Here is a 25719-nt window from a genome sequence, read left to right as displayed (position 1 = left end):
ATGTACACCCTCCTGATAGGCTGCATGAAGGGTCCTTAAAGTAGTTATGAATGTAATTTATGCCCATTTTAAGGTCCTTTTGCATTACCAGAGTTATATAAAGTGACCTTAGCATAAATGAAATATATGTATGCTTCTATAGGCCGCAAGGTAAATGCAGGGAGCGCAGACAAATTGGCTCCTTCGTAAGGGATTAAAAGTAGTTTGATGAAGCTGGGCACGTAGCCTGGAATGTGGATAAGCATTGTGGAAGGCTGGCATAAGCATAAAATATATATTTTTTACAATAGGCTGAAGGAGTGCTCTAATTAGTCTGAGAGCCCTATCCTGCGTGTTGGTATCACAGTAGCCTCAGAATATGGTAATCTCAGATTGTAGAGTTTAGCACTACCTCATATGGAGATGGTCAGAGCTATGACTTCAGGCAACAAATTTATCTGGGAAGGGCAGGTGTTGCCAAAATTAAAGTGATCACATTCCAGGGCTGAGGTGATGAGGCACTTTTGATTCCTTAATCACAATGAAGGTCTGCAGCAGTCAGGCCACCTGACTCCACTGAGGCCTTTTGATCTAATAAATTTAAATGTCACATTTTCATAAATTAAACTAATTAAAATAAACTCATTGCTTTTTTCTGGAATCTCTCCATGTTCAACTTTAGAAGGAAGCCTCAAAGCCATATCACCAGGGCCAGCTCCAGGCACCAGCCCACCAAACATGTGCTTGGGGCGGCACCTGGAGGGGGGCGGCGCGGCACGGCGCTCTGGCCCGAGAGCAGAGCCCCTGCCGGGCTCGCCGCCCTCCCCCCAGCACTCTGGCCGCTGGGGAGAGTGGAGCCCCGGCCGGGCTCTCCGCCCTCCTCCCGGCGCTCTGGCCGCCGGGGAGAGCGGAGCCGCGGCGGGCTCGCGGCCCTCCCCCTGGTGTTCCGGCCGGTCGGGGGGAGCGGGGCCCCGGCCAGGCTCTCCGCCCTCCTCCCGGCGCTCCGGCCGCCAGCGGAGCCACGGCAGGCTCGCCGCCCTCCCCCCGGCGCTCCGGCCGGTCAGGAAAAGCGGGCCCGCGGCCGGGCTCGGCGCCCTCCCCTGCTGCACTCCGGAGGGGGAGAGGGGGGCGGCGGGAGGCTTTTTTGCCTCGGGTGGCAAAAAAGCCAGAGCCGGCCCTGCATATCACATACAATACCTCAATTTCTACGGACCTGGAGGCCTGGATGGGTAGGCCCCACATTTTTTCCACCACTAGCAGGAGTCAGACTAGAATAATATGAGTATCCTTCTCTTCCGAGAGTGCGTAAATCATTCACTTAACAAAGCTCTCAGTCTGACCAGGGCCGGACAGGTCCTAAAATAAAGATGGAGTCTTTGCATAGCAGTGCTGTTATGCTACTGGGAGACACATCTGGATTTATATACAGCACGTCTGTATATAAAATTGGGAAATGCCAGGTTTAAGGTTGTCGGTGCAACCTTAATTTGGCCCGCTTGGGCTTAGGCATTATGATATAGCCCTGCATCTAAAAAGGGACTTAGGTATTGTGTGACATGTAGCACCTAGAAAAATTACTGGACTTCACAAAGCTTGAGTTAAGTGCCCAGGCTCCATATAGAATGCATTGGGAGATCTAGGCATTTAAGAATGGGATCCACAAAGACCAGTGTGCTAGGCAGCTTCCTGCCTATGCTATCCAATAGAAGATGCCGATGAGAGGGGTGTGTCCTAAACTCTGCCCTCTCTGGGAGTAAGGCACCAAAATCCAAACTGCAAGGAGGTGCCTAACTATGCTTGGGATCCACAACTAGGAACCCCCTCCTAGATTTACACAGCTATGCCATTTTTTGCAAGAAAGACCAGAGGAAGAGGTGGTGATGGTACTACGGCTTCCCTCATAGCTTTTAGTCCAGTGGTTAGAGCACTCAACTGAGATGTGTGAGATCCAGGTTCAATTCTCCTTACGTCTGACAGGGAGAAAAGATTTAAAGAGGGGTCTCCCACTTCTCACGCACATGCCCTAACCACTGGGCTATGGGATAGTCTCGTATAAGTAAAAAGAACAGGAGTACTTGTGGCACCTTAGAGACTAACAAATTTATTTGAGCATAAGCTTTCGTGGGCTACGAATTTGTTAGTCTCTAAGGTGGCACAAGTACTCCTGTTCTTTTTGCGGATACAGACTAACACGGCTGCTACTCTGAATCTTGTATAAGTGTCTCTCAATCTCTCGTGTTGAATCTGTTCCACTTTTGATAAATAATTAAACAGTCCAAAGAGAGAGACTGACTCTGTAGCCTGGGGGTTTGGGCACCCACATAGAAGAGCCAGGGTCCAATTCCTCTGCTCCAATGACTATTTAAGTTTTTATCCAGACTGGATCAACTTCAGCTTGAGAAAGAGAGAGTTTACTAAGCTCTGTGAGATTCAACACTATTGTTTTTCTTCTTGCTGTTTCCTGACTCTCTCGCCTTCCAGCTTCTGCCACAAAGGAGGTCCTACAGACAGTCTCCTTCACTACACATCCCTGATTCATTCCCTGAGCACCATCTGTCCTGTATACTGAATTCTTGACTTTGTGATTTTAACAGTCCTTTAATGTAGTGTTTGGTATGTAATTAGGGTGACCAGACAGCAAGTGTGAAAAATCGGGACAGAGGTGGGGGGGTAATAGGAGCCTATGTAAGAAAAAGACCCAAAAATCGGGACTGTCCCTATAAAAATCAGGACATCTGGTCACCCTATATGTAATAGCCTATAAACATTAGATATGGGCCCAAAACAGAAACACTGAGCAGGTCCCACAAAACTTTGGGAAGATTACTGATCCAGATATGAAAGTCAGCATTCAGGATCATCTCTATAATAAACTCATATTAGAACCCCCAAATCTAAACACTTCTGCCAAGGAATGTGCTGCCTCACTGGGGAAGTAGGTGGGCTGCCACAGAGCTGTGGAACCTGGAAGCCCAGGGAGCCCTGTTTCTCAAGCTCCCCGCCAGCCTGGCTGCTGAGAAGTTGCAGAGCTCAGGGAGCAGGGCCGGCTCCAGGCACCAGCTTAACAAGCAGGTGCTTGGGGCGGCCAAGGGAGAGGGGCAGCACCTGCGGCAATTCGGGGGCGGCAGGTCCCTCACTCCCTCTAGGAGCGAAGGACCTGCCGCTGAACTGCCGCCGCCGATCGCGACTTTTTTTTTTTTTTGCTGGGGGCGGCGGAATTGCCTCCCTGACAGGGCCGGCTCCAGCAAGTGGATGAGCTGCGCGGAAACCAGGCTGTCTGGCCAGCCAGCCTGTCTGGTTTCCATCAAATGTTTTTCAAAAGATTTTCAATCAGCGCTAGCATTAAGGTACCAAAGTCAAACCCTCAAAAGTTAAGAAAAGGCAGCATTAAGGCTTACTGTACAACCTTAATTCAACTCCTTTGTACATGTGCATTACGATATGGTCTTCAATTATATGATCACATCCTTTTGAGGGAATGGGGGGAGGAGGTGAGGACAAGATCCCTAACTCATCCAGTGCACAATACATTCAGAAAATTAAGAAGCAAAAGCAAAACTAGTTCTGCTGCATTTGCACAAATTGTGATTTCCCATAGTTTGGGCAAATCTGGCTGATTTCCATGTGAATAGAAAAAAGCACTTCTTTTATTTTCCTCCTGCCAAATTTCAACTCCCAAACCATGAAGATGCTAGAGCTGTTGAGAAAAACGCTGGAATGTGTTTTAAATAATACTGACAAAATTTCCTCTGTCACTAGCCTCATTTTTTGAAATTGCTTAACCATTTTTGATTAAACTTTAAAAGAAAATTTAGACTGGAGCAGAAAGCAAGCATGGAAAATTTCATCCAGAGTGTGGCAAACTTATAAGAAATTGAACACAGCGGCTTATAATGGAAAGTGTTAAGACTCCTTAACTATATACTATTCTAGGCGTTGCTACCCACTTTACCTACAATAAAAAACAGACGTGAGGGGCACATTTCTGATATTTTCCAAAACACTAGTCGTCTGATAGTATATTTAATCTGCACCAAATGAAAAAAAAAGTGCAGGGGAGTCAAATTTAGTCTGCTCAGTTAAAAAGTTGGAGAGAGTGTTGGGTAACATTTCTGTGCCCAGAATGAGCAAGGGCAAAAAGAGATTAAGGAGGCATTAATTCCATACCTTAGCGAAGTAAAAATAGTTCTCAGCTCAGTAAGACTTACGGTGATGAGTGTCGTACAGATGAAGAAGAGAATGTTTGCTCCAATTAATTGAATAAGGGCTTGTCTACACAGGGACATCAAGGAAATGCTGAATTAACTAAAGCTGTGAAATTAAAACACATTAAACGTCTGTGTGGACACTCCCATTCAGAAGTAAAGCAGCCTTAGTTCATTATAGCTTCCTTCTTCAAGGAAGATTACAATATAGTGAACTAAGGCCACTATACTTCTGAATGAGAAGGTGCACACAAGGGTTTAATGTGCTTTAATTTACATGCTTTAACTTCAACACCTTTGGTTAATTCATTTTAACATTCCTGAGTGTGTCCGTGTTGACAAGCCCTCCAATGAAGCTTAAAATTAGATTTGTGTGAAGGTCACATTGAATGTGAAATCCACTTGAACTGAGATTTGGGCTTGAGGACAGATTCATTTATGAACCTCAGTATATTATTAACAAAAGTTTATGAATTTACAAAGTTTTGGATATTGTAGCTGTGCATACAACTTCAGAACTCCATCTCGCCTCCCTTTTTAAATTAAAGTGAGACCCCTCTTGCTCCTTTCCCTTGGGATACCTCCAACAGGTGTTCAAGTGGAGCTGGTTGCCAACTCCTAGCATGTTATTATTCAGAGGGTTGCCAAGTTATGGCTGATGTCTTCCCCTCCCCCTCAGTCCTAACATATCATCTTATGAGGAGGGTAAAAATTCCACTGTCATTATAGGAAGTGAGAATAAAGAAAGACCCCCTTCTCGCACTTGGCTTTACTTGAGGTAGCCCCATATCCTTAGCATAATTTCTAGGTAACAAGCAAACATGACCAATGCCTAATATTGTGGCTATGAGCTTCCATGCTAAGGATTATTGAGGTTCTTTCAATCCCACCCAAGTAGAGCCTGTTGGCAGTGAGAGCAGGAGTGGTCACTGTGCTCCAGCTTCTCTGCTTTGGGAGGGAAATGGCAACAGCCCATTCTGGTGGCTCCTCAAAAAAGCTGATGAGGGAGAGAAAAGCCCTGGGTCCCTTAAAGTTCTTAGGAGATGGGAATGGGACATCAAGTCCCAGGAAGAAGGTACAGGAGGGTGAGAAATAAGAACATAGAATCATAGGACTGGAAGGGACCTCAAGAGATCATCTAGTCCAGTCCCCTGCACTCATGGCAGGACTAAGTATTAGCTAGACCATTCCTGACAGGTGTTTGTCCAACCTGCTCTTAAAAATCACCAATGATGGAGATTCCACAATCTCCCTAGGCAATTTATTCCAGTGCTTAACCACCCTGACAGTTAGGAAGTTTTTCCTAATGTCCAACCTAAACCTCCCTTGCTGTAATTTAAGCAGATAAGAACATAAAAACATTTGTTTCCTAAAATAAGGACAGGTTTAGCCTGTGATGTTATCTGACTTATCTGCATTTGCTATAAAAGCATACTACTACTCTGTGTTCTGCAAAAGAATTCCTCGCTATGAGCCAGGTGTTACCAGGGCACTTACCCGGCTTCTGAGTTTGATGAATTTGAAATTTAGTGAGTTTCCTGTCCATGTCATATAATAAGATCTTCAGTTTTTATACACCCATTATTTCATCACAACTCCAAATCAGAGTTGGATTGAATTATTTTAGTAAAGTCAGAATGGTCTTGTAAAGGAAAACTCTATATGGATGCTCTGATCCTTCTGATTACACAGGCTATCTCTGACCTATCCACAATCTCTGATATTTTGAGTTATACCATTCCTAGGGAGTTTGTCCCAAAACATGGGTATATTCCATAGGACAATACAAGCTAATGCTAATTAATAAATACTATGACATCATTCTTAAATCACTGTGTTTTTACGGCATTATTGTCAGAATAAGTGCTTTGTTAGATCTGTTCTCAGATTATTTCCTTTCCTTAAAATACATTTTTCTAACAAGTACAGTAACTGTATTTTACTTTGCAATTAGTAGTTTCAGAAAAGATTTGAATAAAATGTTTAATTATTGGCAGAGTTCACAGTGTAAGGTTGCCTAATACTTTTCATTATAATATCCTGTTTTCAGTTGCTTTTGGATTTCCCAAATTTTAAATATTTGGGCTGAAATTTTTCATGCCAAGTGTCTGTTTCAGGCTGAATTTGTTTTTGAAAATTACAGAAAAATTGGTTGTTGTTTCAAGACTGAGATTATGAAAAAATATATTGTTTTGCCCATATTAAACAATTCTTACAACCATTTTTATTGAGAAGTTGTAATGCCTCCACATGCTTCAGAAGAGAGACTTGAAATTTGGCAAAGAAATTTCTCTAGCATCAGAAAGGTGCTTTTTACTCTCTCCAGGAAAACTCACAGAAATTTGCCCAAGTTATAAACCTATGAAAATTGCCATTTGCACATGCTCCGTAGAGATTTGTTAGAGGCTGGCAGCAAAATTTCCAAAGATTTCTTTGCATTGAACATGCTCCAGCCCGGGGCTACAGAGTCTGAAAAGGACTTTTCTGGCTGCTAGAGAACACTGAGAGTAAGACAACTGTCTTTTCTGTACCATAGTATAGGATCATGTAACTAAAAACTGAATTTTAATACATATATACATATATACACAAAGATCAAATCAAGGCTGCCTGGGCAATTTTTATTTTGACAATTTAAAAACTTTTGAGTGCTTGACTTTGCAACCCTAATGTTCTTTTAATGTAGGTTTTTATGTAATTATATTTAGAGACAGATGAATAGGTAGATTGGGACCTATTGGGGTCAAGACAATGTCTTTATATGTGGCCATACAATACATAGTTCAGTAAGGCCCTGTTCCTGATTAGAAACTTCCTGAATGCTACGCACTCCGGTGGATCAAAGCAAGTTCGATATAACGCGGTTTCACCTATAACATGGTAAGATTTTTTGGCTCCCGAGGACAGCGTTATATTGAGGTAGAGGTGTAATATAATTTGAATAAATATATTATTTATTGCACACACATATATAAATAGTAATAATTACCTTTTGGTGCTGTTTTTTCAAGTTTTTCTTGTCTATCAGGCTTGCCTTTATGAATTTCTGGAAAGAACACAATTAATAGTTTATTTATTGGGAGGGGAAAAAACTCAAATAGCAATAAAGGAAATAAATTATAAAGATATATTAAAGGTTCATGGATCTTTAAGCTGTATATACGTGACAAAATTCTGGCCATATACAAAGCATTATTCTCGATGTGTGTTATTGTTTCTATAATTCATAGCTTTTTATTCATTCCTAAGAGTAGGAAAAAAAGTATATCCTTGTTTTAATAAAGATCTACCTGTCATTAACTATTAACTATTATGGATTCTACACATCAATTGTTTTGTTTATGTGTAAACCTATATAAAAATACATAAAGAGTTATTGAATTTCATTAAAAATGTTCTTACTAAGCATTTGTGATTATATTTACTAAACATCAAATAATTACTGATACTAAATGCACCTCTTGGATTTATCAAGGCGGACATTTCATGTTAAATATGAATTCCATTCACTTAGGTGTATATTTAAAATTCAAGTTTCTTTGGGGAGAGAATTTTTTTTTCTATATTTTTGATAGGCCCGGCACACCATTAACATTGGAACAATAGGTAATAATGCTTAGATTTTATAACATATAATAGAGATAAGTTTCCAGAATTAAGGGTCAGAGCCCGTAGCAATGACTCATCCTATAATATTATACCATAATTGGTAAGCTTTACTAATGAATTTAATTAACTGATTGCTTGAGAATTGTTTTGATCGAAAGAGTGAAATGCAGTGATAGGAAATTCGAAGAGTGCAGGTATATCAACATTTTCAACTGGTCTGTCTTCAAGTAACTTTTAAAAACTGCAATTAATGCTGAATGTTTGGTTATGGTATTCTAATTTATACATCCCAATCAGGACAGGCTACATTAAATTTTTTACATCACTTTTCTATAATAATTCAATGTACAGATCCTACAACTATTCAAACACTATCAAATCTTAAAAATTATGGGCATCTTGTTATTGTACTTGTATTGCCCACAGGAAAATAAACACAAATTCAGATATACCACATAACATTACCTTTTATGTGCTTTCCAGTATTTACACTAGAATATCTTCTTCCCAAAAATTGGCATCTTCCACTTTTTTGGAGGACTTGTATTTGAAACGGGCATATTTCTACATGAACTCAAATATCAAAGCACAGCCCTGTTCCACAGTCTATATCATAGGTGCTGGACTCTGTGTGTGCTCCAGGGCTCAAGCACCCACAGAAAAAAATAGGGCAAGCTCAGCAACCACCAGCCACAGGTGTTCAGCAGGGCCCTGGGGCTGGCCGCCAATCAGCTGTTCAGTGGCCAGAGGGAGGCACTTTGGGGAGGGCGGAGAGGAACCAGTGGCGGGGGGGGGCTTGTGGCAGGGGGCTGAGAGAGCAAGCGAAGGGCGGGCAGGGGGAGTCTAGGGGAGGGGGCAGAGCAGGGCTAGAAGAGGCGGAGAGAGGGCGGAGCCTCCGGGAAGGGGTGGAGTGGAGCGGGGCCTCGGGGCAGAGCCAAGATAGAGCACCCATCAGGAAAAATAAGAGTCAGCACCTATGGTCTACATTAGGGATCGGCAACCTTTGGCACGCGGCCATAAGGGAAATCCGCTGGCGGGCCGGGATGGTTTGTTTACCTGCAGCATCCGCAGGTTCGGCTGATCACAGCTTCCACTGGCCACAGTTTGCCGATCCAGGCCAATGGGGGCTGCGGGAAATGGTGGCCAGCGCACCTCTTGGCCCGCGCCGCTTCCTGCAGCCCCCATTGGCCTGGAACAGCGAACTGCAGCCAGTGGGAGCTGCAATCAGCCAAACCTGCGGACATTGCAGGTAAACAAACCGTCCCGGCCCGCCAGTGGAGTTCCCTGACGGGCTGTGCCAATCCCTGGTCTACATCATTTAGAAGTTAACTTATTTAAGAACTGGACTGGAGAATGCTTGTGTAACACCAACAGACCTGGTAGTCGGCAGGCGGGATTGAACCTGGAACCTCAGTGCATGAGCCTCTACTGCATGAGCTAAAAGCCATTTGGCTCTTAGCTAAGGCTGTAGAGCAGACTCATTAATCGTTCTCTCTCTCAGTGCCACTAGCTGGGACAGAACACCACACCCAGGAGGTGTGTGGATTACACTTGCTTGTTTTAATGTTTTAGCAATTGTCTGCTCTCCTTTCAGCCCACAAAATACTGTGCCATCTCTTCTGTTGAAAATTTCATCGGTGACTTTGGTACTATTACCAGTGCCATAGGCCTTATATTTGATTTTATCTCATGTATCAAAAATACAGTAATGGCAAATAAAGAAAATTTATATTATATAGACTTTAAAAAACCCCGTCCCCCCAAAAATCAAGGTTCCGCTTGCTAACACTTGGGGGAAAATAACAAGTGATATCATAGTGGACATCTGGTAAACCCATTAAGACTATGTAGAGTGTTTGCATTAGTGTAATATGAGCACACCTCCTGGAATGTGAAACTGATATCGGATACTAGACCAAATTAATCCCTGATGTGAGCAGGTGCAGCTCCTACTAAAGTCAATGGGAGGTGCATCCCCTTACTTAAGGGCTAGGTCTGGCTTTCCTGTTTCCAATTACAAGATCACTCACCACCAAATTAATCCAATAGAGATAGAGGAAAACATACTGCATCTACTGGACAGTAAGGGCCCAATCTACTGCTCTCTGAAGTCAGTGGGAGTCTTCCCAATGACTTCAATAGACACTGGTTCAGGACATAAAAGCATGTGCATTGCTTAATAGGGTAAATGGGAAAGATAAATTTCTATATTCCATTAACAGATTGATTGACTTCACAGATTTGTCCACAGACTGCTGAGAATCAATACCTATCAGTCAATTTCAAGCAGTATTTGCCACCTAAAATACAGGTTTAGAAGAAAAGCATAATCGTGCTATATCACCAGTCTCTACTGCATTCAAATCAGCACTCATTCTTTCAGCAAAGAGGTAAAAATACCTATTAAAGAGTAGCAGAGGCCTAGATATGTATCATTACCAGTCATCTATGCAGAGTAAGAAGATAAACTGGCCATAAGATCCCAATGAGCCATTTCTGACCCTGTACTTCCCGTCTTCATATATATAGCATTTTTGTTGTTCTATAGGCCTCCAAATTCAGACTACAAAGAAATCACCCAATTTAAAGACTCCTGTTACAACTGAGTTTGGTTTGTTTTCTTCCTGTGACTATATCAGTATTTTTCTCCCAGTCACTGCTAGTGTCCACAAATTTTACACATGGCTTCTAGTGCATTCTAACATATGCTTTTTTTGCTCTGTTTTTACAGTTCTTTTGATAATTTAATGTACATGTAAGATGTTGATGGACACCATTAGAGACATGAAATCTTTGGATCTATCCACAAATTAAGGACAACAGGGACAGAAGATATTTAAATCTCTCCACACAGTCTCATCACTGTCCCTCAGTCCTCACATGGAGGGACTATCTCTAGTCATGAGAGGATACAAAGGATGAACTATCCCATCATGTTTACAGAAGAAAAAAATTATAAGTTAAAGTAACATCCACCCTAATTTAACTTACATCTTCTTGCTTTTGTGATTGCTCCTCAACATGTTAGACCAAGTGAGACTTCCTTACGCGTACAGGATTGTCTACACTGGACATTTTTTCATCAAGTTAACAAGAAGTAGGTAACACACTGATAAAGGCTAGTGCGGACAATTCCCCAAAAGTTTATTCCAAGTCTAGTGTAGATATACTAAGGGAGAGCAATCTGGATCCACACAGAGACTTAAGCATTGCAGTGCTTAGAAAATTGCTGGAACACCACTGGGATCGACAAACCTGACTTAGGTGCCTAGTCTCCCTATAAAATCCACCTACACCAGCCAGGAGCAGAGGTAATGACACCCTTATAACCTTTAGCCTAATGGTTAGGGTATTCAATCTTGACATGGAAGACCCCAGTTTAAGTCCCCTCTCTGGCTGATAAAGAGAAGGAATGTGAACAGAAACCTCCCACCTTTCAGGTGAGTGCTCTAACCACTAGACCAGTGTTTCTCAGCCTGGGGGATCACAAAAGGGCTTTGCAAGTGCATGGCCGGCATGACCCCATGCCACAGAGGGCCCTATGAAGCTAATTTACATGTTTGAGCCCCCCTCAGTGGGGATTGGGACTGTCAGTCCCAGATAGCCTGGCTGTGAGCCCCTCAGTGGCCGAGCTCTGGGCTGTGAGCTCTGGTCAGCAGGGCTCAGGCTCGAGCTGTCAGCCCTGCAGTGGGGTTCAGGCTGTCAGCCCCCATGAGGCAAGGCGAGGCTTGAGCTACAGCTCAAACCCCCCATGGTAGGGCTCAGGCTTCAGTCCCAGGTGGTCGGGCTCAGGCTTCAGTCCCAGCAGCAGGACTTTGGCTTCAGGCAGCAGGGGCTTAGGGAGGAAGCACCACCTCCACCCTGACTCACCTCAGGATGCCACCCAGCCTGTGGGTCAATACACCTCGGCGCCCAATGTTGGGTCCGTCTCCAAAGATCTTCACATGTGCCTTCTGTGAGGCCTTCAGAGAGTTGAAGGCTGGTCCTGCTTTAGGCAAGCATGTGACTTCACAGAACCACGTGAGCTCACTGCTGCTTCCTGTCCAGACAACGTTGTTGTTCTTCACGGCTAGCAAATAGTACTGTATGCACACTTTTCAAAGAGGCCTTCTTGTACAATGGATACATTTTTAAAGAGGGCTCAACCAAGTACTGCACAGAATGAAGGAGTGAAGAAGATGAAGTGCAGAAAATCCAATTCCAGCTATTCAATGTATGGTTTTACAGCAATCAAAAATAAACCTTATTGTGTTGTGGGTGGTGAAGTGCTAAGTGCCGAAAGCATGAAACCTTCTAAATTAATTCGACATTTGGAAAGTAAACATCCATAATTAAAAAACAAGCCTCTTGAGTCCTTTAAGGGAAAACTGAACATCTTGAAAAGACAGCAAACACTGATTTGGAATACAAGTAATGTCAGTAAGAATGCTCTTGAAGCTTCATATCTTGTGTCACTTCTTGTATTACCCAAACATGTAAGGCACATACAATAGCTGAGAATCTCATACTTCCTGTGGCATTAGACATGCTTACCAGCATGCTTGGCCATGAAGAGGAAAATAAGCTTAAAGCTATTCCTTTATCAAAGATACTGTTTCGAGGCATGTTAATGAAATGGCTGATGACATTCATGAGCAGTTGAAAGAAAAGTTAAAATGGTGTTCAGTTTGGTGACTCAACAGGTGTTTAGGCCTTAGCACGGTTCTTAGCTTTCTTTTGATATAATTCAGATGCTACCGTTGAGGAAAACATACTCTTCTGTAAAGCGCTGCCTAGCCACACAACTGGTGAATGTCTATTTAACCTGTTTGTTGAAGCTACCGAATATATTGAAATAGATTGGGAAAAACATATTGCTCTATGCAGTGATGGTGCCAAATCAATGACTGGCAAGAACAGTGGGCTTGTTGCAAGATGAAAAACCATTATGCCTCATGCCATTTTGACCCATTGCTTCTTACATTGGCAAGCACTCACTGCAAAAAGAATGCCTTCTGAGTTGTGTCAGGTGCTCGATGAGTCTGTAAAAGTTGTGAATTTCATAAAAAGCCAGCCTCTATCAGCTCGCCTGTTTGCAGTTTTATGTGTGAAATAGGTGCACTTCATAAAATTCTTCTCTTGCACACTGAAGGGAGAGGGCTTTCATGGGGGAAAGTGTTAAACAGCCTTTTTGAATTGCGAGCTGAAGTACTTGGGTTCCTACAGGATCACAGGTCTCCTTTTGCTAAATTGTTCAGTGACACACCATGGCTTCTTCCGTCGACTTACTTGGCAGATGTCTGCAGTCATGTGAATGAGTTGAATAGGAGTGTTCTAGGCCCACACAAACACATCATTGGGTTGGGAGACAAGGAAAGAAGTTTCTTTGGAAAGAAATTTGGAGCCTGGTCTGCTCAGCTTCAGAGTGAAAACTTCAAGTCATTTCCGCTGAGGTGCGAGTACATGAAACTGATTCCTGATGACAAGAGTGTGGACATTAAACAATTAAAAACATTATGATTGAACATATATTTAAACTTAATAAGCAGCTCCAGGATTACTTCCCGCCTGATGACGAAGAACTTGGCAGGAGGTGCATAATTAATCCGTTCAACAGAAGAGTAGTTGAGTCGGTCGAACTCACATGGAGCCTGCAAGATAACTGAGCTTTCATCTGATAAAATGCTTCAGTGTTCATTTCCTTCAAAAGACATGTGCATGTTTTGAATGGCACAGAAGCATGAGTTTCCCAAACTTGTAACTGAAGCTTTGAACGTTTTAATCCTGTTCACAATATCATATTTATGTGAATTGGGATTCCCATCGACGGTTGCGATAAAGCCAAAGCAACTAAATAAATAATCTGTGGAGGATGACCTGCTGCTGAGTGTGTCTTCAATTCAACCCACCATAAAGCTGATACAAAACAAGCACAAGTGTTTCATAGAAGGACTCTGTAAGTCTTGTAATTTGTAAAAAGTGAACTTATAGTTTCTTTCTATGTAAAAATAAACTTTGATCTGGCACATAAATTTGTTTTCTTACCTTCAATTATTTGCATAGGTTTTAAATATTAGTTTATTAACACTAGTGCCCCAGTATTATTCATAATTTACTTAATGATATTTAAGGTATGGGGTCACAATTTTTTCAAGTCTTAGTATGGGGGGCGTCCCAATTTTTTTTTAAGTCCAAAGGGGATCGCCAGCACAAAAAAGTTGAGAAACACTGCACTACACTATGGGATACTCTGATGTGGACCTCTGTCTCTCTTCTTGAAGCTTCTCCACTTGAATTAAATATTAATTGGGCCACAGAAAGTGTGAGAACACTTTGTAGCCCACTGGCTAAGGCACTCACCTGAGAGGCGGTAGACCCTATCCAAATCCTTTCTTCTCATCACGAAAAAGGAGGAATTGAACCAGGTCTCCACATCCCAGGTGAGTACCCTAACCCAGTGTTTCCCAAACGTCAGGCCCGAACCTACCAATGGGTCACAGGAAAGTTCTAGAAGGGTTGCTGGATTAACCCATAATTGTTCAAACATACACGTCTCCCAGCCCAGTGCAGAGGAGGCCCTGGGGCAAGGGGAGGCAGTTGGAGAGCAAACCAACTGCTGTGGCAGTAGGGTTGCCAACCTTCCTGGTTTCACCGGGAGTCTCCCAGAATCAGGCTCTATCTCCCGGAAGCTGCTGAAGCCAAACCGGGAGATTTTAGGCACCAAAATTCCGGTGGTGCAGCGGAGCTAAGGCAGGCTCCCTGCTTGTTCTGGCTCCATGCCATTCCTGGAAGCGGCTGGCACATTCCTGCAGCCCCTAGCAGAGGCCAGGAGGCTCCACACACTACCCCCACCCCGAATGCCAACTCTACAGCTCCCATTGGCTGGGTACTGTGGATTATGGAAGCTGCGGGGGCGGTGCCTGCAGGCAGGGGCAGCGCTGGGACATGCCGGCTGCTTCCAGGAGCGGCACGGGCCTGCCTTAGCCCCACTGCGCTGCCAGCTGGGAGCCGCCCGAGGTAAGCGTCACACATCTGGAGCCTGCACCCCTTCCCCCCCTCCCACACCGCAACCCTATGCCCCAGCCTAGAACTCCCTCCTGCACCCAAACTTCCTCCCAGAGCCCACATCCCCTCTTGCACTCCAACCCCCTGCCCCAGCCCGGAGCCCCCTCCTGCATCCAAACTCCCTCCCAGAGCCTGCACCCCTCACCCTCTCAGCACCCCAATCCCCTGCCCCAGCCCTGAGCCTTCTCCCGGAGCCCGCACCCCCTCCCACACCCCAAACCTCTGCCCCAGGCTCAGCCCGGAGCCCCCTCCCACACTCCAAACCCCTCAGCCCCAGCCCAGAGCCCGTACCCACTCCTACATCCCACCCCCCTGCCCCAGCCCGGTGAAAGTGAGTGAGGGTGAGGGAGAGCAAGCAATGGAGGGAGGGGGAATGGAATGAGCAGGGCAGGGCCTCGGAGAAGGGGAAGGGCAGGGGGCAGGGCAGGGGTGTTTGTGTGATTAGACAGTTGGCAACCCTAAGCGGTGGCTTCTGAACTACAGGGGTGGGCCCAGCTCCACACACTAAGTATTGTGACCTGGTGCACAAGGCCGCAGTACCACTCAGGTTTAGCCCAGCCAATCCCTCTATCGTGAGGAAGAGGTGGCCAAGCCAAATCTGAGTGCCACTGTAACCCTGTATGCCAGGTCTCAATGCCTGGAATGGGGAGCCAGGCCCAGTCGTGCAAGACAGGAAGCACCACTGTGGGGTAAGTGCTAGTCAGGCTCGCTCTCCAACTCCTCCCTCTCGCCCCTCCACTCAGGGCCTCCCCTCCACACCAGGATAGGATTAGGGTTGTAAACGATGCATATATGTAATGGTGGTTCACAAAAAGAGATGATACCCAGTTGGCGGGTCAGCCTTAGTAAAAAGTTCATGAACCACTGCCCTAACCACTAGGCTAGAAGTTAAGGGAGGTCCCTTCCTCTCCCTGGTCATTTTGTGTGGAGTTAGGCAACCTCTGAGCATGACTACCCAACGGGGCCCTGAAGGGAAGATAGGTGGAGGAATGCCTATCTCCCCCCAGTTTGTGGTTGCTCTGGGGTTTAGGCTTGAGATTGGAATTTGGATCCCTAGAGTGAGGCACCAGTGCGCACGCCCAGAGTCAGGAAGTTATATGCCCAGGGAAGATTTACAACACAAATTTAGGTGCCAATGACCACATCGCACCTTTAAGTGGGGGGCAGGGGGATTTGGCTGGCTGGCCGAATGAAGGGAACAGTGCTTTATGGCCGGGTGCGGGAGAGTGGTCAAACTGATTCAAAAGGGGACAAGAGGCCAGCGTAGCAACACTGACTCATCTCCTGGAAACCGGATGGGCAGAAGGGTTTAAAAGGGCAGCCCTGTGCAGAGAAGCCCCATTTTACACAGAGCAGGGGGAGGCAGCACTCACCCTCCCTCCCCTTTAGGTGGTAAAATATCAGGTTTAGTCAAGACCTACTGTGTGCATTGCGCTAGCCATCCCTTTTTTAGGGGGGCTGGGAAGGAATTTTTCCCTTTCCACCAGATTGACCAGATTGACCTTCTCCATAGTGGGCTAGGGAGGGCTTTGTTGACATGTGGCATGAAGGGTGGTAGACTGCATGTGGCAACTCATGATGTAAGTGTAGGGCAGATGTCCAGTGCAGGTACTCCATAGGGAAGGGATACAGTGACCAGATAAATGGCTTGGTTAAGGACTTAAAAAGGAGCTGTTGGTTAAAGGAACGGAACTGAGGAGCAATGGGGCTCTCCCCTTTCTTAACCCTTAACCCACCTTAACCCTCCTACAAGGGGGGTGGATGGTAAGGTCCCAACAATGGGTTGGCTGGGGGACCTGGATGGAAAAAGTGGGCGGTGGTGGAAGTGGTTATTGAATGAACTTGGAGTTACCTGCACAGTGCACTTTTATCTGCCAGGTAGTCCCATCTAATGATAAAGTCACAACCTGATTAAAGCCACATCAAAAGTGAGTTTAGACACCTACAGAGTTAGGTGGCAGCTGAGTGGGGTGGTTGTGGATTACAGTGGTGCCTAAAACTGGGCCATACAAGCCTAAATCCCTTTGTAGATCTGAGCCAGCATGTGTATGTAGTTCTAGAGGAGTGTAAGAAGAGCATATCTTACGTAGCTTCACATATCATTTCTGAATCTGGCCCATAGACTGATAAATTGTATGCTATTAGCAGAATCATGCACACAGGTTCAAACATTTGGGGACTGTTAGGAGATCCTCAGCTGGTGTAAACTATCATAGCTCCACTGACTTCAAATTATTCAAATACACAGCTTGCCTCCCCACTCTGTCCCTGTCAAAATCCAAGGAAATCCTTGTGTTCAGATACAGTCTATGTTTGTTTGCTTGTTTGTTTGTTTTTCCCCTTGTAATGGTTTTAGTGGATCACATAGTAATTTAGTTCAAAAATGTTCATATACCCAATGGAAGGCTGGTAAATGCAGCAGATAACCTAAACTGACCCCATGACATATCGGGGCAGATCCAATCTGACATGAGTATTTCTGAACAAACTATATAACTCAGATAACTCCCCACCAGAAACATTCAAGATTTCTGAGTGGATTATCTAACCTACAGCAACACTTATGACACAACACATCATGCAAAGTCCTTAAAGAAATTGAATATATAAAATACACTCTGAACTTGCAAACTTTGCCTTCACTAGGATTTTTTCCCAAATCTCTGTAAGCAGTTGGAGCCAGCAGAAAATACGACACCCTAGAATACATTATTTCTGCACATTACAAGTTAAATGTTACCAGCAGAAACAAGAATACATTTCTATGTTGATTGAATTTGATTAATTTACAAGCCATAAAATGGTAACAACTAACTAACCCCAAATATCTAAAATAGGGAAACATCAGATTTTTCTATTGAGGATTTTTCCTCTGCAGTTTTGATACTCTGTGTCTTACGCTTTATGACAAATAGCTTTAATTTTCTAGTAATCACATCATATCTTATTTCTGAGTTGACAAAGCAGCTGTAATATCATAGAAGACTTACATGGCCAGTTTAAAGCACACAATTTATCTCTATCAATGTGACATACTGTTAATAAATCCTCAATATTATGAATTCATGTTTAGAAAAATGACAGAATCAAGCAGCAGCAAGGATAATCTTTGTCACCAAGGCAACCATCCTGATTCTTGATGAGATGGCAGCACAGTTTATTAAATTATTGCAAAGGAATATGTATTTTAAAAGATGTATTTCATTGTTAGGGTTTTCTAGTTATCAAGCAGGCTTTAAAAATTATCATTTTCCCCAATGTTGCTGGTTTTTAGAAGGGACAAAGAGTTTATTTCCTAAAATGTGGGCACTACTTGACTTATCTAGTGTTCTGAGAATATACAGAACATGCAGTATAATTGTTTTAAATGCCTCCAAGAAGAAAAGCTAGCAGCCTGCTCACCAACCATTTTCAAACTCTGACAGGAGATATATTCACTGACTATATTGTTGGCAGGTCTGCACAGCTGTATGTTGTTGACCCAAAAAAAAGCTGATAGTCTGATGACAGTCAGATTTACATGAGCTAAATCTGCAGCTTGATTGAAAATCCCTGCTGAACAAGCAGTTTTGGAAGCTCTTCTTCTCTCCCCTCTTCTCCCCCGCCCCCCCCCAGCCTTTACCATGTTAATTTTCTTTATCAAGAGTTTACAGTGTCTGCTAACAGCCCTGCTCTCCCTGTGCACTACAAAGACCAAGCATTAGTAAGAGGAGGGACGGGGAAAGAGGAGTAAATTATAGTTTCCTGAAGCACTTTATACTAGAGGTGCCCTCTCAGCACAGTTCAGCCTCACATTAGCATGAATAAAGACCCATAGCCCCTTCATGATGAGGCAGGAGGAGGTTTTTACTCTTTCATCAACAAATACAGTGGTTAATTTCCAGTCTGCTTATATTACTGTGCTCTTGTTTGGCTGCTCACTGTTAATAAGTACTCAGTTGTAATAACATGCATTATGGTAGCTAAAGGACCAAACTGAGGACACCGTGTTAGGCACTGTACATGCACATAGTGAGAGACTGTCCCTTCTCCAAAGAGTTTACAATGTAAACCAAAAAAACAAAAACAAAGAAGAAGAATATGGTAGAAAGGAAATATTATTGTTCCCATTTCCTAAATAGGGAGCTTTATGATTAAATGACTTACCTGTGGTCACACAGGAAACTAACATCAGAGCTGGTGACTGAACCCTGATCCTCTGAAGCCTAGTCTGGTCCCTTAATCACCATCTCTCTGCTTTAGTATTAGCCAGTCACTCTGAGGGTGAATTGGGGTTTTAATATCAACAATTGTTTTAAATTTCATCAGTTGTGATTGGATTGATTTGAAGGGGTTATATTTTTATGTATCTTTTGCTGAGTAAACGATACCAACTGATCCTAGTTTCAGGCTGTGTTTGTTCTTCACTCTTCCTCCCTCCCTCCCTCCCTCCCTCCTTCTGCCTCCCCCCTTTTGCTATATAAAACAAACATGACTTCGACAGGCAGTGAGGCTAAACATTTTGGCCCAGAATTACAAAGGTGTTTAGGCTCCTAACTTCCATCGAAATCAATGGAAGTTAGGAACCTAAACATCTTTGTGGATCTGGACCTTTGAGTGTTTAAAACCTTCCCTTTCTCAAAAATGTCATATGTGTAAAAGGGAATGGACCCGACCCAAAAGGCCTGCCAAGATTAGGGTGAATAACTCTGCCTCCAGTGGCTGGAAGCCCTATAGCTGCTGCCCACAACTAAGCTGGACTATATCCCTGCTGGTTTATACAGCCTACCTAGCAACAGGTGCATGATTATCCTGGAAAGTTGGTGGGGGTGTAAACAAACCACAAAGTGAGAGCTGGAATAAGCTGGGTTAGGAGCTTCAGAGGGCTCATTTTTAACTTGCTCTTAGACGTTGTCTTTATAGAGAATTTTAGTCAATTCTCCCCTTGTTAGTCTCCTTAGCAGACATTTGAAACTGTACAGCTGTGGTCTAGCTCTACTGTAGATGGAAGAGGTGGTTAAGATGATAGCTATTTTAATTGGGGTGGGAGGGGTAGTGGGAAAGGAATCTGTACAAAAGACCCATTCCCAACAAAATGTTAACATTTCATGGAGCCACAGTCTATGCAGTTTTTATAGCAGCCACAATACGAACAAATAAATGGCAAATATTTCTGACTGTGAGAATTAACTCTGGGGTTGCATCTACCTTATGGGCCTAGCCTTTGGAACTGGCCAAAGAGTTGATGGTGTAGACTTTAAAAGAAGCTATATCTTCTATGCTCCCCTGATCCTTGGAGCTGCCAGGATTAAGTTGAAGTTGCCTCACACATGCTCTAATTTATGGCCAAAGACAATAACTCCTGGAGGGCTTTTATGGCAGCTGGAGATAGCCAGAATGCAGTAGTGATCGAGCTATGCCTCCTTTCCTTGATATAGTCCCCTCCACTGAATGGTGTAGGGCCAGACAGAGAGGCTTTGTGCTATTCTACACCTTAAGCGATTCTTCAGATGGCCACTGAAACCAGAATTAGGCCTGCTTTGTGCTGCAGAAACAGTGCAAAACAAATTAAGCATGGATTAGGATCTGACCCCATAAATTTTAAGTAATCTCTTAGCATTGGTGGAGCTCCATCCAAGCTATGAATGGTAAAAACATTAGCATAGACTGACCAGCAGCATCCCCATCACCAACCCCATAAATGTTTTGATCATGGGGTGATATTTTGATAATAGCCAAATTGTCCAGCTTCTGGAGAGAGAAGCATAATGTATCCCCATTCCCCCACAACCTCCTGCTCACCTACACAGAAACTAAAGCTAAATTTTATATAACGATCTCTGTTTATATGCTACTACTTTGGGATCAATGAAATATATGCCTTTTTCCATCTGCCATGACTCAAATCATATTCTTTCTGCTACAAAATAAAATGCTTTTGTTCTTGGGTCTCAAGAAGAGATGGGGCAATAAAGCAATACATTTGCTGTTTTTATTCATTAAAGGAGAATTTTATTATTAAGTCATAGAACATTGGCATTGATCTTTTACCATGGTAACAATGTGCCTGGGCATTTTAATATATATATAGTAGGTCAGTCAAAAATGTTCCACTGTAAACGGTTTCCATGAAACATATGGGTTTTGATTATATACAATTTTTCAAAGTGTCTACTTTCCATGGAAAATATTAGATTCAGCTATACCGCTCCGGTGTCTCATGGAAATTGTGGTTCATCATGATGCACCGCCTCCCCGCATCAAGAAGTGAGACCGTGGTGCATCATTGGATATGTAGGCCAACTAGGGAGCCTGGCCTAGAGAGGGGATGCAGCTTGAGGCACCACCGTAGCATTTCCAAAGCTATTTTGTTTTTTGGCCAAAATATTTCAATTTTTGATTTTTCAACAGGAAAAAAACTCTTTTGATCAGCTCTAATATACAGGGCAATTTTTCATCTAAGGGAAGGCAGCATTTCACACATTGTCTCTGAATTGAGTAATCCCTTCTGGCACCTGTTATTTTTATGGAAAGTAAGACATTTCTTCATGTCTTCTCTTAACTCTCACCCACCAAGTCTGATTTTCAGGCTGTCTTCATTCCAGCTGTGGCACAATGGACCCCCAACCAGAAAAGAGATCAGACTCACATCCTTCTCTTCCCTCTTTAACAGCAACAAGCTTCTACTATAGCAGGAGCACAAATTAAAAGAGCTCAGTAGCGTCATACACCCTACGCTGGAGCGAAGCTAAACTCTCTGAAACCCCAAGTGCTACTACACTTCTATCCAAAGGATCTTTAATGACACATGGAGTCAGGAACTCTTTTTTTGCATCTTTCACAAGAAAGCAGTACATTTTGGATTGGAATGCCCTGTGACATCAACCCAAATTAAAAACCTCTCTTCCCACAGCAACAAAAACAAAAAAGAAAAAAACAAAAAAGAAAGAAAAGAAAACCCTGGAATTGAAAATTCACTCTTGCCTAAGGGTAGGTAGTTGTGTTTTCTTTACATAATCTGAAAAATATTTTCTTCATATTCTAAAGTGTTCCCCTTATAGTGGATATGCTATTGCTGTTTTGATCAGTATAAAAAGCAAGATGGGATTGTCAAGAGAACATTAATAATAGAAATTGATGGTAACAAAAATCAAATAAAAACTATCTGGGGAAGTAGTTTTGTGTGTGTTTTTGGCATTCTCTCAGTTCTGAAGATATTTTTTAAACACATTGCTCCTTACACAAAAATTCACAAAACACTTTATAGTGAGAAGAAGCTTAAAGAGAAATAGAGAACACTTTACAGAGCTGGGAAACAAGAACTCTTATGCAGAAAAAAGGAATATTGCCATATGGAGCTATAAAAGAAAAGTCAGCTGATCTCTGAAAACACTAAAGATGCAAATAAGTATATACTCTAGGGATGAGTGCATAGAATAATTAATTTCCCAAATCACAAACATCAGCCATATAGGCAAATTCAATAAGGGGCCATGCTTTTCAGGTTGCATTCATGCTACTCAAATATTTGCTTTCCCAGCCTATTTCCAGCTTGAAGGAAGAAATTTGGGTTTAGAAATATTTTTATTTTCTGGTCTAAATATTTATGAAACATGAATATCATCCAAAGGAGTCTTGCCCATCCTCAATATTCTTCAAGATGAGCTATTGGATAACATTTTAAAAAGTGACTATATGACTTAAGAGCGTAGGGTCCTAATCTCAAAAGTCTATACTAGAAAAGTTATACCATGATAAGTAAGTTGGTTAGCAGTGTGAATTTTTACCAATATAAACTCTGATTTGGATGAACTTATATTGGCATAAAGGTACCTTATAGTGGTCTACATTGTTTTGCTTCCTGAACAGGAATAAGCTATATTGATATATACTGATTGCATATAAATGAGTCTACAATGCGGGAGGGGATTGCCACTTTAAGCATTATAGTTAAAGCAGCAAATCTTTTTTTTTTTTTTACGTTGATAAGCTCTTAGAAGAGGGAAAGACAAAAGAGCATGATTAACTATCAGTTATAGCTATGTGAAAATTTTGGGGGGAAAATTGAAATATGCAAAATGTCTGCTTTCAAATCTTGATATGAAAACTAACTGGTCACAACAATCTAATGACATAATGGTTTCACTCACCTACTGGTATTTATACATTGAACTTTTGGCCCTGATCTTGCAATTCATAGTGTGTGGGCAGGCAGACTGTACCCATATAGCACATCATTACTAGGAGAGTTCTCTAGTATGTTTTTAGTCTCCTTTAGTACTTCTGTCCCACCCCCCAAAAAAGCATATTATTTCATTAACTCATTTGAATTTGGAGAATTCCGACTAAGCTGGAAGCTTGTCAAGGAGCTTTATTTATCTGTATAATTAGGCTAGTTTCTCCCAATTTGCAGTAGAAAGTTCTGATGTTTCTTGCTTCACTACTGTGAAAAAGCAACACGTCTGGGAAACAGGGAGGGTGGAAATCCCTATACAATATCTTTTCTTCTTCTCCAGATAAATCACTGCCTAGAATTTGTGGTTCTACTAACTGGGAAATCACATGATTATCACATCCCGAAGACTAATATGAAACAGAAAGGTACTGCCATTTTCCTCTATTTGATATCTAAAATTTCTATTTTGTAATGTATAGGTGGTATGTGATTTAATTTTAAAAAGACAGAGTTAATGTTTGTGTCTGCATAAAAACAATAGGATCAGGCCCTTGCATTCATGTATCTGCCTAGGTATATATGTAGCCTCCATCACCACGGTATGCCTGAGTGCTTCTGTGTGTTTCAGAAATCTCAAGTTTCTTCTGTTTTTATGTATATCAACATCTGTTACACCAATAAAAGTCTACTAAATAATATTCAGCCAGTGTCCAGCATCTACTGCCATGTCAATGCTTTACTTGCATAGTTATTTCTAACTTAATTTATTATTAAGCTCCTTCTTTTTGATTAAATTAAGATTGCTTTAAAATTCACTCACCTTTTTTTTTGGTCACAGGATGAATTTCAACTAAAACAAAGGAAGAATGTTAAGTTAAAAAACAAAGTTTGAACAAGCCTGAACTGTGAAATATAAAATAAACCCTGATCTAAGACCTATTGATTTCAATGGCCTTTGGTCATATCCTAAATTCAAAAGATTGAGAATAACTTCCATATGTACAAATATTAATTTGTACATAATATCACTAATCTATATATTAGAAAATTAACTTTAAATTAGCCTTATGTAAACTATTGTTCTATTACAGTTCCAAAATGCTGTAGAGTAATAACATTGCTAGTAGTAAGTTTTGACTACTGCCATAGGCCTGGCGCTAAAACTTCTGCGCTTTTAATTTGGAGTCATTTCTAATAAAATGTTACTTCTAATTTTTGGGACGTTTTCTCCCCCATCCCAAAGATTCAAAAAGATTATCAGTCTCATTTTGCTTCCATCAATAAATATCCGCATAGAAACAGACATTGGGCTTAGACTGCAGAGGCAAAAGCATATAAGAGGTGATGAATAAAACTCTCCTATTATAACAAGAAATTTTCATAAAAGAAGCATACAAAAAACTAAACATACAGTTGTCAAATTGATTTGTCCATAAATGTTTTACTAACCCTGAAACATAAATCAACATTATCAATTCTAACCACTGATTTAGAAAAATGAAAGCTAAAACATATTAAGTCTGTTAGAAACCATTATTAGATTTTTGAATAGTTTTCATGGAAACGCTGAGCAATTTTAGCATGCACTGAGTACACATTGTTAAACATTGCAAAGCTCTTTACAGAATACTTTTTCACCATGTCCCCTGATAGTTATAATTTATTTTTTCTGCACAATATAAAATGTTCAGTCTTTTCCAGTGACTAAATATAAATATCAGTGATAATGCTGGGGATGAAGAAATTAATTTTGGTAAAGAATGTACTATGATAAGCATTTTCATCCTTTCTAGAGGCTACTGACACCAATATTAGCCCTGTTACATGTACCACCTTCATTGTCATTATTTGTATCCCTATTATCTTTGCCTGCAATTTGCATCTGTGTCAAGGTTATCTTTGCTTTCTTCAGGCTCATAATTATCATTATTATTCTTCCTTTCTTCTTCTTTCCTTATCATTACTGTGATGTCCTTACTATTCCCTTGAACATTTTCTCAGTAAATAACTTTACTGTGCTATCAACTAACTTTTAGTGTGTTTGCAATTATGGTACTTCCAAGAAAGTGAGAATTTTGTGCAGACTGTTAGTGCACAGAAAATATGCTCTGGTTGATAGACCTGAGAACTGAAGAATATTCAAGGAGCTCACTGAGGAGATATGTGAGCCGTTAGAGAGTATCTTTGAAAACTCATGGAAGACAGGAGAGATTCCAAAGGAGTGGAAGAGGGCAAACATAGTTCCAATCTATTAAAAAGGGTAATAAGGACAACCTCTGGAATTACAGATCAGTCAGCTTAACTTCAGTACCCAGAAAGATAATGGAGCAAATAATCAAGCAAGAATTTGCAAACACCTAGAAGATAATTGTGATAAGTAAAAGTGAACATGGATTTGTCAAGAACAAATCATGTCAAATGACCCTAATAGCTTTCTTTGACAGGGTAACAAGCTTTGCGGATGTGGGGAAGTGGTATATGTGGTATGTCTTGACTTTAGTAAGGCTTTTGATACAGTCTCGCATGACCTTTCCATAAACAAACTAGGGAAATATAACCTAGATGGAGTTACTATAAGAAGGGAGCATAACTGGTTGGAAAATGGTTCCCAGAGAGTAGTCATCAGTGATTCACGGTCAAGCTGGAAGGGCATATCGAGTGGGTTCCCATAGGGTTTGGTTCTGGATCTGGTTCTGTTTAATATCTTCATAAATGATTTAGATAATG

At 42.1% G+C, this 25719-nt stretch overlaps 1 protein-coding gene across 1 annotated transcript in view; it reads right to left on the bottom strand.

Moving 5' to 3' along the window:
* Positions 1–25719, bottom strand: part of TRDN (triadin) — a 291579-nt gene that overhangs the window by 207096 nt on the left and 58764 nt on the right. Inside the window, exons 5-6 of the mRNA XM_029911016.1 lie at positions 23813–23842; positions 7174–7230 (exon numbers count right to left, since the gene is read on the bottom strand). Of these exons, the coding sequence (XP_029766876.1) occupies positions 7174–7230; positions 23813–23842 (87 nt within the window). The remainder of the gene's footprint in view (positions 1–7173; positions 7231–23812; positions 23843–25719) is intronic.

Source organism: Terrapene carolina, unplaced genomic scaffold (genome assembly GCF_002925995.2).
Source record: "Terrapene carolina triunguis isolate 2854851 unplaced genomic scaffold, T_m_triunguis-2.0 Scaffold85, whole genome shotgun sequence".
Classification (NCBI taxonomy): domain Eukaryota; kingdom Metazoa; phylum Chordata; order Testudines; family Emydidae; genus Terrapene; species Terrapene triunguis.
Note: the sequence above shows the minus strand (reverse complement) of the source record. Positions and strands in the feature narration are given on the sequence as shown.